General features: G+C 49.1%; 1 protein-coding gene and 1 long non-coding RNA gene across 2 annotated transcripts; both read left to right on the forward strand.

Moving 5' to 3' along the window:
* Positions 1–7,844: 7,844 nt before the first annotated feature.
* LOC135906199 (RPA-interacting protein A-like) lies at positions 7,845–8,758 on the forward strand. The gene has a single exon (XM_065437460.2). It carries the CDS (start codon positions 7,912–7,914, stop codon positions 8,599–8,601), a length of 690 nt encoding a protein of 229 aa, XP_065293532.1. The 5' UTR covers positions 7,845–7,911; the 3' UTR covers positions 8,602–8,758.
* Positions 8,759–9,941: 1,183 nt separating this feature from the next.
* LOC135906198 (uncharacterized) lies at positions 9,942–11,750 on the forward strand. The gene is made up of 3 exons (XR_010565669.2): positions 9,942–10,154; positions 10,992–11,103; positions 11,286–11,750. It is a non-coding gene; the product is annotated as an uncharacterized lncRNA (long non-coding RNA).
* The last annotated feature ends 2,587 nt before the right edge of the window (positions 11,751–14,337 follow it).

Genomic DNA, 14,337 nt, shown 5'->3' on the forward strand with positions numbered 1-14,337 from the left:
CGGCCCGAACCCAGGGACACCGAAACCCGGGGTGAGCGACCATTTTTGAAGATTTTTCGAAGTGAGAAGCCCAGCTAAGCTTAACGCCGACTAGGCCTATAGCGGAAGCCTACCGGCCCCCGGTAGGTCGGAAAACGGTGTCGCAGCGTAAGCCAGAGGTTCGGAAGCACTTCCGAAATGGAGGTAGACGAGGCAGAAGTGGGGGAAACCCTGAATACCAAGTCGAGAGAAGAAAGAAATGATCCCGCGACCCCAGCCGAGGACGGCGACGCGGATGGATGGATCGAAGTTACGCACAAAAGAAAGGGCCGCGCGAACGCTACCCAAGAGGCGGACAAGCAAGGCACCCGCTGGAGAAGCCCGACGCGCAAAGGCGGGAAGAGCATAGTGAACAAGATTCTACGAGCAAGCAAGATGCCCAGGCTACCTAGAGACGACATCAAGATAATCGTAAGACCGAGAGACGGGCTGAACATCAGAAACACGTGCAGCGCCAGCCTAGACGAGGCGATACGCAATGAAGCAGGAGTGAGCAGCGACGAAATCATCACGATCTGCCCCAACCACACGCAAAACATCTTGGAGGTAAGCACACCTGACGAGACGACGGCGACTAAGGTCGCCAAAATCAAGGAATTAACAATCAACGGGAGGAAACACACGACCAACGCGTACGTCTCGGCACCAGAAGAGATGGCCAAGGGGATAATCCGCAACATTCCCCTCAATTACACACAAGACCAGCTCGTGCACGCACTGGTGAACGTGAGGAACCCTTTCCTGGCGTACGCCAAGAGACTGGGCAGCACGACCACCGTGATACTACTGTACGAGGGCAACAGGGTCCCCGCTTGGGCGCACTTCAACAGCATCATGATGAGAGTATCCCTCTATCGGAAACAAATAGACTTCTGCAAGGAGTGCGGCAGGCTCGGGCACAGACCCGATGTGTGCCCCAGACCGGACGACAAGCTGTGCCCGGCGTGCGGTAGCAAAAACCCGGCCAAAGACCACGAATGCACACCTAAATGCAAGCTCTGCGGAGAAGCTCACCCCACGGCGGACCGGACTTGCAGGGCTAAATACAAGACGCCGTACATGGTAAAACTAAGAAGATGGACAGCGAGAAGAAACGAGGAGGAACTCTTGCGAGTAGCCGGCTCACAAGACCCTGATGGCGGGGAAAGCAACCACACACAACCATCTCCCGCACCCAGATCCAAGTCCAGCTCCAGGTCCAGATCCAGATCCACGTCCAGGCCGGGAGCGCGGGGACGACCGACCTCGAGGTCCAGGTCCAGGAACAGGGACAGCACCGGGAGTGGGTCCATATCCACCTCAAGGGGGACGAAGCCCGAAACGAAGGGGAAGAAGCAAGAACAGACGACACCAGCAAAGGTGAGCTGGTCAGACGTAGTGGCCAATCGTGAATCGGGAAGGTCCGGCAATACCAGTAACGATAGGGGCAGGTATGATCACATAGAGGAACGCGTGAAGGAATATCGAACGGAAAACCAGCTACTCAGACAGGAGCTAGAAAAGGCAAAAAAACAAAACAGCGAATCAGCCAAAAAAATTGACGAACTACAGAAAACACTTGATGAAATACTTACCAAAATGCAGACACAATCGTCGCCCCCGTCAGCCGCCTTCGCCTCCGTCTCCACCCCATCCAACGAAGCCAGGGAGGAGGAAGTGGATATGTTAGATGTAGCACACCCACTGGGCGCCAAGCGAAAAATCCCGGAGACCAAGACCAACGAACAGGTCGCTTCGGTACAGGAAGTCAAGAGACCCCGACCTAGCACAAAAAAAAACTGACGTCCTTGAGGACATGCTAAACAAACTCTCTGACAAAATGGATAAAATGTTCGAGATGCTGGCGGCGCGCATTAGTGACAGCGAGGCAGAGAGGAAGGCGCAGGCTTTAAAGTACGACAGGCGGCTCGCAGAGCTGGAGAAGAAGCTCTCGTAAAGATGGCGGGCACCAAAAAGGGAAGACTCGTCATCTGGCAGTGGAACTGCCGCAGCTTCTCGAACAAAAAAGCAACAATGACACAACACATTAAATTGACCGCAAAAAGACAAAAGCCCGACGTAATCATTCTCCAGGAAACATTCGACCACGCCAAAATTGCCGGGTACGCCACCCACAAACAACGCACAAAAGGGACGGGAAGGGACATAGTCGTGACCACATTAGTCAAAAAAGGACTGGTCGCGATACCGAGAATTATGAGAAAAATTACGGACATTAGCCACATCCTCATAGAAGTCGTACCCCGCAGCAAGAAGGAGAGCAGCACTTTCGTTCTGAACGTCTACAGCAGCCCATCCAAAAAGGGCCTAACACACAATTTCGAAGATTTAATAAACGAAACGTTGACCATCGCCGGCGACAACAGGCTCATCATCGGAGGGGACTTCAACGCTCCACATACGCAGTGGGGCTATGGACACTCGTCCAAGAAGGGAAAAAATCTGGCCGACCTCATAGAAAAGGCCGGCCTAACCCTTCTCAACGAGCCGGCCTCACACACCAGAGTGGGTGCGGGCCCCCATAGGGACACCACACCAGACCTAACGCTATGCAGGAGAGCCGGGAGAATCACCTGGGAGAACACCTTCGAGGACCTGGGGAGCGATCACAGGATACTCAGCATTGCCCTAGGAGAGCCCCGCGTCACGAAGGGAATAAAACATAAGTTCCGGCTAGTAGACTGGGACAAATTCCGCAAAATCAGAGACGAAAAAGAACAGGGGCCCATAAGAAACATAGAGGAATGGAACGGAGAGCTGCTACGAGACGTAGAAAAGGCCACGACCGAGATGGAGTGGGGCGACTGGGAGGCTCAACGCGAACATGAAGACGACGACAACGGTGGTGGTCACTCTCCGCGGATGGACAGCAGGCTCGCGCACCTCGTACAAGCCAAAAAATCGATCCAGAAACGGCTGCAAGGGCAAAAACACAATAGAAATCTAAGGCGCAAAATCGCGGAACTAAATAAGACCATCGAAGCACACTGCGCCCAGTTATGCAATCAGGATTGGGACGAGGTATGCGACGCCATGGACGGCAACATCAACACGGGCAAGACGTGGAAGATCCTCAAGCACCTGCTCGACCCGTCGGGAACGAAGACAGCGGCGAAAGCGGAAATGACCAAGCTCAGACACAAGTACAAAGGAAACATCCGTGAAATGGGTGATGAAATCGTCAAGCTCTACCTTGAGAGACCTCCAGCCGTTGAACACAGGAACTACTCGGGCTCTCCCAACGAAGACCTCGACAGAGATTTCTCCCAGCAAGAAATCAAGGCGGTCCTGCAGACCATCAAGACCAAGTCGGCTCCGGGCCCCGACAAAGTGACCAACAAGATGCTCCGGAACCTGGACGACCAGGCAACGAGCCGCTTGACAGACTACATCAACGAGTGCTGGCGGAACGGCGGGATACCCGACGAATGGAAGAGGTCCGACGTGATCCTCATCCCGAAGCCGGGTAAACCCTTAGAAATACAGAACATGCGGCCGATCTCTCTCACTTCCTGCGTTGGTAAAGTGATGGAGCACGCTTGCCTGAGTAGAGTTAACGGCTACCTGGAGTCAAACGACCTGTACCACAGCAACACGATTGGCTTCAGAAGAGGGCTCTCTACACAAGACGCAATGATACAACTAAAGGAGCAAGTCATAGATACCACGGGGCGGGGCTTGAGAGCAATACTTGGACTTGATCTAAAGAAGGCCTTCGACAGGGTCAAGCACACGGCCATACTCGACAGAATCGTGCAACTCGGCCTGGGCGAACGAACGTATAATTTTATCCGAAATTTCCTTACGGGAAGAACAGCCAGAATCAGACTGGACGAGGAGGAGAGTATCCAGGTGGACATGGGCAGCGCTGGCACGCCGCAAGGGTCCGTCGTGTCACCGATGCTCTTCAACCTCGTCATGATCGGACTATCGGAAAAACTGGACCGAATAGAAGGCATTAATCACACCATTTATGCAGACGACATTACGATTTGGACCACGAAAGACGCAAGCGAGGGGGATATGGAGAACAGACTTCAAGGGGCGGTGGAGGCAATCGAAAATCATCTAGAGGGCACCGGACTTGAATGCTCACCGGAAAAATCGGAACTGCTGCTCTACCGCCCCAGGAGGTCCGGCAAACCGTCCAGAGACGTAGCGGAACTACACAATAGGGGAATCAGATTAACCACGAGGAAAGGCACGGAAATACCCATGGTCCAAAAGATTAGAGTCCTGGGTCTCTGGATCGAAGCCAGGGGAACAAACACGGAAACTATAACACGCCTGGAAAAGAAAGTCATGGCGGCCATTCGGCTAATACAGAGAGTCTCCAACAACAAGAGGGGCATTAAGGAAAGAAACGTCGTACGGCTCGTTCAGGCCTTCGCGATCAGCCACGTCGCGTACGTGGCGGCATTCGTCCACTGGAACAAGGCCGAGAAAGACAGGATCGACGCGCTCATTAGAAAAGCGTACAGAACAGCACTGGGTCTCCCCCAATACACAAGAAACGAAAGGTTACTACAACTCGGGGTGCATAACACGCTGGAGGAGATCGCAGATGCACAGAGAATAGCGCAACTTGAAAGACTCTCCGGAACCAAGGCGGGCAGAGAAATCATGGAAAAGATCGGCATAAACTACCACGGAATGAACGGCCCCAAGATGCAGATTCACCCAGACGTCCGAGCCGCAATTAACACGGAAAATATCCCGAAGAACATGCACCCCGTGCACAATGTCGAGAGAAGGAAATGCCGCACGAAAACGATCCTCAAAAATCACGGCGCGCGGGAGGGGGTGCTCTTCGTAGACGCCGCGCGGTACCCCCGAAACAGGGACGACAATGGTGGTGTCGGCGCTGACAAAGGTAACTCCCTCTTCGCAATGGCGGTCGTATGCACGAAAGGAAAGACCGTGACTGCGGGCTCCGTAAGGACTAGATCGTCGGAGGCAGCGGAAGAAACGGCAATCGCATTGGCTATAATCAGCGGTCGGCAACAATACAGAACAATAATCAGCGACTCGAAGACGGCTATTAGGAATTTCACAAAGGGATGGGTCTCCACCGAGGCGGCCAAAATCCTGAACCACAGAGCAGAAGACTTTAAGAACGGCACAATTACACCCAAATACCTTAAATGGATCCCGGCACATATGGGAGAAGTTACCATGAATGCCCCTCCCAACCTCAACGAGAAGGCCTACCGAGTCGCGCGAACACTAACCCACCGCGGCACGGACAGTGACGGCCCAACACCCCGCAACGCTTGGGGAAGAGGAAAGGACTGCGGCGGAGGCGATGGAGAAGACGGAGGAGGCGAGGACGACGAAGAAGCGATAAAAGACGACAGGGACAGACTGGTCACGTACCACGACATACTGACACACTACACGAAACAAAGAGAAGCATACCCACAACCCCACAAACAACTCGACAGGTCTCAAGAAACAGATTGGAGAAGATTGCAAACCAGAACGTTCCGAAACCCAGTACACTTAAACAGAATAAATTCAACACAATATCCAGACGCAAGCTGCAAGCTCTGCAAATACGAACACGCAGACATGGCACACATCTTGTGGAAGTGCACACAGATCGGTTCAGTATACGTAGAGGACAAGATAGAACCGGACCTTCTCGAGGAGCGATGGCTAAGCGCTCTGACTAGCTCAGAACTACACGACCAATTATGGGCTATCCAGCGGGCCCGGGCAGCGGTGGAAAGGCTATGCCTCACCGCACACAATGCCCGGGTGGCCTGAGCCCGGGCTGGCAACCTCGCAGGTCCTTTTTCCATTAAAGTTTTTTCCGTCCGTCCGACCTTGATGCGGCCCAATCCACTTAAATTCACTTCGATCGCAGCGCCCCCACAATATTTTTCGTCGTCGCGCGCCTTACTGCAAAGAAACATGCGCCGCCCCAGCCGCTCATCCCACTCAACCGTAATCTAGTACACTCTAGTGCGTCCAAAAGTCTACGCTCCAGCAATGGTTTCCTCTGAGTAACAAAAAAAGATATCAAAGCCTATGGTTTTGCCTAAAAACGTTGGTTTTGCGGATGCTTCCTTTACTGGATCCCCGCCGCGTTGCTCGCTTTTCCACTGTAGCGGCGGTTCCCTTATTTCAGCGTAAATTCCGTGAGGCGGCGCTCATTGCCTTTTTAACTTTCGGCAGATGTGGCAGCGGCAAGCGTGCAAGCGAGCGAGCGTTATCACGGGCTTCCGAGACGGTGACAGGTGCCATGGTAATCTCAGAGGTCACAACACGTGATCGAAGTTGCAGGCATTCGCCATGAGAGGCGCTCCTTGCCTTTTCGCGGAGACGAGAAAAGGGAGAGGGCACAGAACCGAGTTTACCGGCAGGCATCTAGTAAAGGAGGCGTTGGTTTTGCTAACTGCATGTTCAGCCAGTTGAGCTATTAAACACGACCTACTGGAACTCCAGACCTGCACAGATATCCGGCTTCTATGGGAGCAGCTTGCGCCCACTTTCGTTCAACCGACGGCCGTAGGTGGCGCTTTTATAACCTGTTCGTCTGCTACGGGGTGGGCGGCTGTGCGGCGTTGTAAGTAGTACGGCAGCTGTTGTGTTGCGACGAACTGCTTCTCTAGTCGATGATTTTTGCTAACACATTGACAGTGATGTCACAAGGCTTTGATCGGTCACTTGGCTCTAAAAGTTGACTGCCCGAACCTAAAAAATGTCGGAGCGTGTAGTCCGCTGCTCTCTAAAATAGCGTTAAATAGCCGCGCTCCCACTGCCTTTTTCAAGCAAACTATTATAAATCACATTGTGTATAGAGTTCGCAAAGTACAAAACAGTTTTATTCTGCACGTTGTAAAATTCGCTTCTGCGCTCTTTAGAAACTTGAAACCACCGTAATGTTCGATGACAGAACGATTACCACTCATTTTAACTCCTAAAAGTTGTCCGTGAATGCGTCACGAGTTCGAAAAGTGAATTACGCACACAGCTTCACTGCGTACGTATCTTCAGCACCACCATTATATGCTGCCGCCGTACCACACGGAAAAGCTAGCTTTACAGTTATGAAAAGAGTTCTGTGACACGATTTTTAAGGCCTGCACTGCAGCACGTTTTAAAGCACTGGGATCGCTTAATTTTTTGCAAGCTTTCTACTGAGCTAGACATCCAACGATATTAAAAACAAGATATGCTCACCTTCCCTTGAAACAGAATCGATCAGCCTATTGCACATATCGGGCGGAGGACTTACTAGTGAATACTTTTACTATACTTTTACCAGATCATCTTCCTTTCACTACGGCACACAGCAGTGAATCCTAATGTCATCTACGACATTAGGCTGTCTGTAATCAAATAAAAAAAGCTAGATTATCCTATGAATCTTTTTAAACAATTTTTCCAGTCTCTTAAGGAGGCTAGGAAAGGGAAATTTATGCCGTCTATCTAGCATTGCAGCGGCCACCTATGCTCGTTATTTACATTTCTTGCACCACTCATCCTCTTCTAGTTTCACTATTCAAACGCAAAGCATTCACAAATATGTCTTCTTTTGTATATTTGTGAATTTATTCATTTACCACCAATACAAGCGCTTTGTGCCTGCCGAAATGGCAAGACAAGCGCTGAACAGATCGCAGAAGCAGACGACAGCGAACAGATTGTAACTAGCGCCACTCTGCTCGTACGTTCTTTTCCTAGCGGCAAAAGGGGCGAACTAGACCAGGCGTGCTGGAGGAGGGAGATCTGTGCAGGTCTGGAGTTCAGTAGGTCGTACTATTAAACACGTCATATTTTTAAATATTGCGTATCAGTTTACGAGTTTTTGCGTACGCAGTCGAGCCAAGCGAAGTCGCTGCTCATACAAATCAATTGAGCAAGATGGCGTCGCCTTGCACGCATGTACTTTCGCGGCACCAGATGCTTTACAAGTCGAAAACGCCGCCCTGGAAAGAAACGTACCGCAACCAATGCAGGGAGAGGCTTCGAAAAGGAAGGCAAGCCTTGTTCGACTCTTTTAGAAGTACTGGAGAAGCATGTCACAGCGAGCAACAGCTCCGTTACTCAGTTACAGAGGTTGTTAGGGAGGAGTTGGACAAATTCCATTCTGCGTCTGCAGCTTCGTCTACAGCCTTCTTACCAAGGAGTGAAGAAAATTCTGCTGTTGGAGTACCGTGGGATGACGCTCAATTGAACGAACAATTAATGGAAGAAACTCTTGCTGCGTTGCTGGAGGAGGAATTGAACGTTTGGAAACAGTATGAAAGCATGCTTGCTTTGCAAAATCAGGAAATTGACGCTGCTGTGGACACGTGGAGCAGCGAAATCGTGGTGTGCCCTGTCTGCCTCAGGAATGATTTGAACAAGAAAGAAGGGCGCATTGTCTGCGTTTGTGGACTGATAATTCCCACTGCACTGTCGCTGACAGAATTCCGATTGTGTGTCGAGCGTGTTATTGAGTCTCACTCGACACGTTGCCCGTCATCTCTAACCTTTTCACTGATCGAGGCATATGAACCTGCCTTGGTGTGCCTGTGTAACTACTGCGACTTTATGAGCAGTGTCCTGTGATTTTTCTGCTGTCGTGTTTGAACACAAGTGATTTTTTTTTTTACTTCTCTTATTACAAGCTGTTAAAGTGAAAAGTTACGTAAGCCATGGTCAGTCGACATGCATGTTTTTCATTGGTGTTCAAAATTGTGAAATTAATTAAAGAGTTTGAAATTCAGTATCGTGCGATGTTTTTCTTGCCTCAAGAAACTACGAAGCTCTCGCCGTTGAGTCAATCTATTGGGTGCTACCCGCAGTGAAAGTGAGTACTGTGCCTCGTCACTTATTTTGGCATCGGAAAGAGGTGCTTTATTTCAGCAAAGGCGTTAACTCGTTAAACATGCTTTGCACTTATCTGCTGAGCAGTTATAAAAACGGGGGGGAGAAGGTGAAGGTTCGTAGTTTGCGCATAGAGAAAGGTTTGCGTCTGTGTCGGTGCTGCCATCTACCAACTAATGTGCGGGCGAACTAGCAAGCGTATCCCTTTGCCGATTCTGGATGGCAGCACATCCCAGCGTTAGAAGGCTCTGCGATCAGGGATTTATAACGCCATTGTGGGGGACTTTAGATGGTTGTTTAAAGGGTTGTTTTGTTATGGAATATATTCCGTCTGGAAAACCACAATTCAATTATCAAAGCAGTGATGCGGGCATAGAATTAACCCTAAGGCTGTGTAAGTTTCGTGTGATATCGGTACGGCTACGAAATATGTCGCCACGAATTCCACAAAAATTTGGTCCTAAGTAATGAATTTAGCCGAATATATAAAACCATACATTTCTAAAAATGCTCAGCCAGCGCCAAAAGAGCATGCATACTATATTCTGGGTAAATTGGCTTTGAATTGGCTAACGCATTTAGGCCATCTGTCGGCGATATCGAGAGTGCGGATGTGAGTACACCTACGAAGCTCTCCGATTGGTTGCTATATGACGTCACAGTGTTGTTAGGATAAGCGAGGCTCCTGTGTGCGCGCGGTGTCCCTTCGTCTCTACCAGGCCCCGTACACTCTCAAGTTCAACTAATGGCCACAGAGGGCGAAAAAATCGACCGCGCGTCGCTGCTAACAAAGCCGACCTAGTAGCATCACCTCGGGATTCGTTCGTTAGTTCCAACATTTCCCGGTAGAGGCGTCGTAATAAGCGCAATTTTATCTTACAAACTTTCTCTTACAATTACCGAAGCATTTTCTTTTACATAAAAACAGGGCAAAATTATCATTGCTAATTAGATATTGTACTCTTTGTTAGTAAGTTTATTGTTTCTTCGCCATTATGAACGCAAATAGCGTTCAGCATCATCGATCTTTCACGTGACCTCTGGCCTGGATTTAAAATTTTTACCGGTATTTCCGAGTGCACGGCGGCACGGATTCATTCGTTCGTACACTCAAGACTGGTTGCTTCTTTGTTTCTAAAACTAGTTTCTTGCGCTTCTATGTAACTTGGGGTGAAGTTACGTGTTTGCAAGCGGACATGTAAGCCCGGCAGTTGGTTTTCGGTCGTGAGCCATTCGGAACAGGTCTGCATCGAAACGGGAGCTGGATTTTGCTGCGGCTGACAACGGCAATAACGGTGAGTCGTTTAACACCGCTGCTTCAATCGTTATATAATATCTGTCTCATTACCTTCCAGGCGGGCACAAGTTAACGAACTAGATCCTGCATTACATATGGGCAGTGAGGATCTCAGTTGCTGTTTCCTAAATAAACCTTTACTTGCGAGGCTGTCGTTTGGTTTACACACACAACCAGGAAAGAAAGAGCGATATCGGAACGCGCGTCTCATTTTTCATGTTATTGTAGCCGTGGTTGTAGGTGACTGAGTAGCCTTATCAATATACAGATTAAACTTTTTTTCGAGTCGGCCGGCAACGTCTTTCGTCCACAAAACCGAATAATCCTTTGGTAAAATGAAGTGAAAGTACAGAATTTAATGTATTAAGCAGTTGCAAGCATGATACCCATATTTCGTACTTGTTGGTTCCAAATGTTCTTGCTGTTCAGATTGGTTTACCGTAGGGCATTTATTTTTGCAGTAGTGAAGCGGTGCATCACGTTCGTGGAGAAAAATAATGCATCAGTTCTAATAGCTTCATGACTTTCATGCATTTGCTTGAGTAACTAGCAGTGTGATCACTTCTAGAGCATAAATGAACCCACAAATGTTCTCATTTGTGATCTTAATAGTACTTGCGCTGTTGACATGCATTGTAGTTAGGCAGACATCAATTTTATGGGCAATAGCAATATTTATTTAACATGCTGCTTAAGCACCCTAGAATAGACAGTGTACATTTGCATGTGTTCTGTAGTCGCAAATCATTACAACATATATGTCACACCTTTTTTCATTTCATATTGCAAAACTTTGCTTTTTCAATTTCTGATTCAGTCAAAATTTCTGTTCCAGACATGCAGTAATGACGACGGCACCAGTATAAAGCAACACACTCCACGCACTAAACAGAAGCTGCTGCCTGCTACGACAAGGTCATTGTGTGGACATTGGCTACTACTACAAGGTAAACAACATATGGTTCAGAAATAAATATGTTTGATCTATGCTGTATTGGCTTGCCGTTTGCAGCAGATATGAATGTTTGTTCATATATATGGTTCAGTATAATTGGTTCGAACATATAAAACCCACATAAATTTGGCTAATCTGTGCTATATCTCACGTGTCACCGTTTTGCCCCAACAGAGTCTATGCCAAGCACATCTTGGTCATCACAGGAGCTCCTATCTGCACCAACAGGAAGGGGCTGGAGCCGAATTTGCAAGGCTTTTACACCAAGAACAAAGAAGAACATGCACAAGAATATGGATGAGATATCAAGTCTGCAAAGGACTGTGTTAAGACTGCAAAGAGCTTCAGCCACCATTCCACCAGCACGGACATTTGGCTGAGTCATCCAAGTAACTCAAAAAGGACTTTCTAGAAATTCTTCGTCTTCAGATGCACCTGCAACATCTGACCAAGCACGGACGACGCTGGCCAAAAGATTGAGTTTCATCAGTTCGTCCTTAATCAGCTTCCAAGCCATGTTAATTCCGTTTGTGCGAAGTGTAATTTTTCTTCTATAAATGCAAGCTTTCTCATTGCCCATTTTTGTTAGAGGTTATTCATCCTCATCCAAATATAAAGGTCAACCTTTATATTTGGATATTTCGCTGATACTTAATACCAGTCACTGTCTAGCAGCCTAACATATCTGTAGCAGTATCTTCTAGTGTATGTTGTCATGCGCAATTACTCTCCTGAAATAGCTGATGCAGCATCGGCATGCGTCTTGCATTAACCTATGCACATGTGCTATGCACCATTTTACTTTTCTTGGTGTTTTTAGCCTTCAATGCTTGCAGAGCAGAGTGGCTTCTCTCTTGAATGCAAGCTTTCTCATTTTCCATATTCCTAGTCTCGTTGATGATTGCTCCTCTTCCTTGATAGCCTGGGTCTTTGTGCAAGCTACAGTGAAGTGATTGATTGCAGAATCTGGTTTTGCTGCCACACTTGGTTGTGGTAACTGTGTTACAGATGTGGGGGCCTGGTCAGTTGCATTGGTAAGCAGTCCCTCGAGGTAAGCATTTGCTCCTGCAGTCCGCAAAGCGACATAGACTCCCAGTATACACACACCGTAACTGGTGCGCCCCGTTCGTTCTGGCCTGCTGCAGCCATGGGCAAATTGTGCTTGTGGCCTACCTCGGCCATGATTTGCTCAAAACGGAGACCAGCATATGTGCTTACATGGTTCGAAGTGTATGAAGTTGATAGCCGTATGGGTGGAAAGGCCCGCAAGAATGGCTGCCGAAGGTGATGCCCACAAAAGCGACTTGTCCACATTGCGACAAAGTGGGACACAAAGTGTGAGCCACACATAGCGGCCCCCGAAAGAAAATAAATGTGCAGGTTGGAAAGGAGTTAACGCTAAAATGCCGGGTAGTCCATGTCGCTGTGTTGGTTGCGGCAGCAGATGCCTGCGTCACCTGATTGCTTCGCAATGGAAGTTGCTCATCTTCAACGGCAACTGTTGGTTCAAACAGGTGCAAGGCTCTGTCCAATCTGTTTGTACCGCAGGTTGTCGCTCGTTACCAGACCACCACATGTGACAAAGGCAAGCATTATGCCTGTAAGATGGTTCGTAGCCAATGTATAATGTATTGTCAACCTCAAGCGGTGACTGATTGCCGTTTAATTTTGCTGTTATGTCACTTGGTTACGGTCGCAGTTTTATGTTTTTCGAATATTGCTGCCTGGTCGGTTGCACTGGGAAGCAGCCTCTCGAAGTAAGAATTTGGTCCTGCAGTCTGCACAGCGACATAGACTCCCAATTTACGCACACCGTGATTCGTGCTCCCCGTTCACCCTTTCCTGCTGCAGCCATGGGCAAATTGTGCCTCTGGCCTTTCTCGGCCGCGATTAGGCATGAACGGAGACCAGCATAAGTGCTTACATGGTCGGACGTGTATGAAGTTGGGTGGAAAGGCCCGCAAAAGTGGCCGATGAAGGTGATGCCCACGAAAGCGACTTGTCCATATTGAGACAATGTGGGACACCAAGTGTGAGCCACACATTAGCGGCCTCCAAAAGAAAAGAAACATGCAGGCTGGAAAGGAGTCAATGCTAAAATGATGGGTAGTCCATGTCGCTGTGTAGGCTGCGGCAGCAGATGCCTGCGTCACCCGACTGCTTTGCACTGCAAGTTGCTCATCTTTAACAGCGACTGTCGCCGCAAACAGGTGGGACACTCTGTCCAATCTGTTTCTGCTGCTGGTTGTTGCTCGTTAGTAGACCACCACGTGCGACGAAGTCGGGCACTACGCCTGTAGGTAGGCAGCTCAATGTACCCTAAGAGACCCGTGTATGTGAATGCTCACTGTTGCCATATAGTTCGTCGCCAATGTATAACGTATTGTCTGAACCTCATGCGGTGACTGATTGCTGTTTAATTTTGCTGTTATGTCACTTGGTTATGGTCGCAGTGTTATGTTTTTAGAATATTGCGGCCTGGTCGGTTGCACTGGGAAGCAGTCTCTCGAAGTAAGCATTCGCTCCTGCAGCCTGCACAGCGACATAGACTCCCAATTTTCATGCACCGTGATTCGTGCTCCCCGTTCGCGCTTTCCTGCTGCAGCAATGGGCATATTGTGCCTCTGGCCTTTCTAGGCCGCGATTAGGCATGAACGGAGACCAGCATACGTGCTTACATAGTCCGATGCGTATGAAGTTGATAGCTACATGGGTGGAAAGGCCCGCAAAAGTAGCTGATGGAGGCGATGCCCACGAAAGCGACTTGTCCATAGCGAGACAATGTGAGACACCAAGTGTGAGCCACACATTAGCGGCCCCCGAAAGAAAAGAAACGTGCAGGTTGGAAAGGAGTGAACGGCTAAAATCTGGGGTAGCCCATGTCGCTGTGTAGGCTGCGGCAGCAGATGCCTGCGTCTCCCGATTGCTTCGCAATGCAATTTGGGCATTTTTAACGGCGACTGTCGCTGCAAATAAGTGGCACACTCTGTCCAATATGTTTCCGCTGCTGGTTCTTGCTCGTTAACCTGACCACCACGTGCGACGACGACGGTGAGCCGTTTACGAGCTCGCGTCAATGATTCCAGCGTATCTCGACATGCAAGTTTTATTTCTGCTATTGCACGAGGATGTACACTGCTTGTCTTCTGCCAATAAAGTCGCGCGTTCTGTTCACTCACTTGTGGCTTGTTTGTATGGGCGTCAGTAGAGGCTCTTGGCAATTAGA

The sequence above is a fragment of the Dermacentor albipictus genome, chromosome 1, assembly GCF_038994185.2.
Source record: "Dermacentor albipictus isolate Rhodes 1998 colony chromosome 1, USDA_Dalb.pri_finalv2, whole genome shotgun sequence".
Taxonomy (NCBI): domain Eukaryota; kingdom Metazoa; phylum Arthropoda; class Arachnida; order Ixodida; family Ixodidae; genus Dermacentor; species Dermacentor albipictus.

Excerpts from the sequence above, each read along its gene's own strand:
- LOC135906199 (XM_065437460.2), top strand. The coding sequence starts at position 7,912 with ATGGCGTCGCCTTGCACGCATGTACTTTCGCGGCACCAGATGCTTTAC.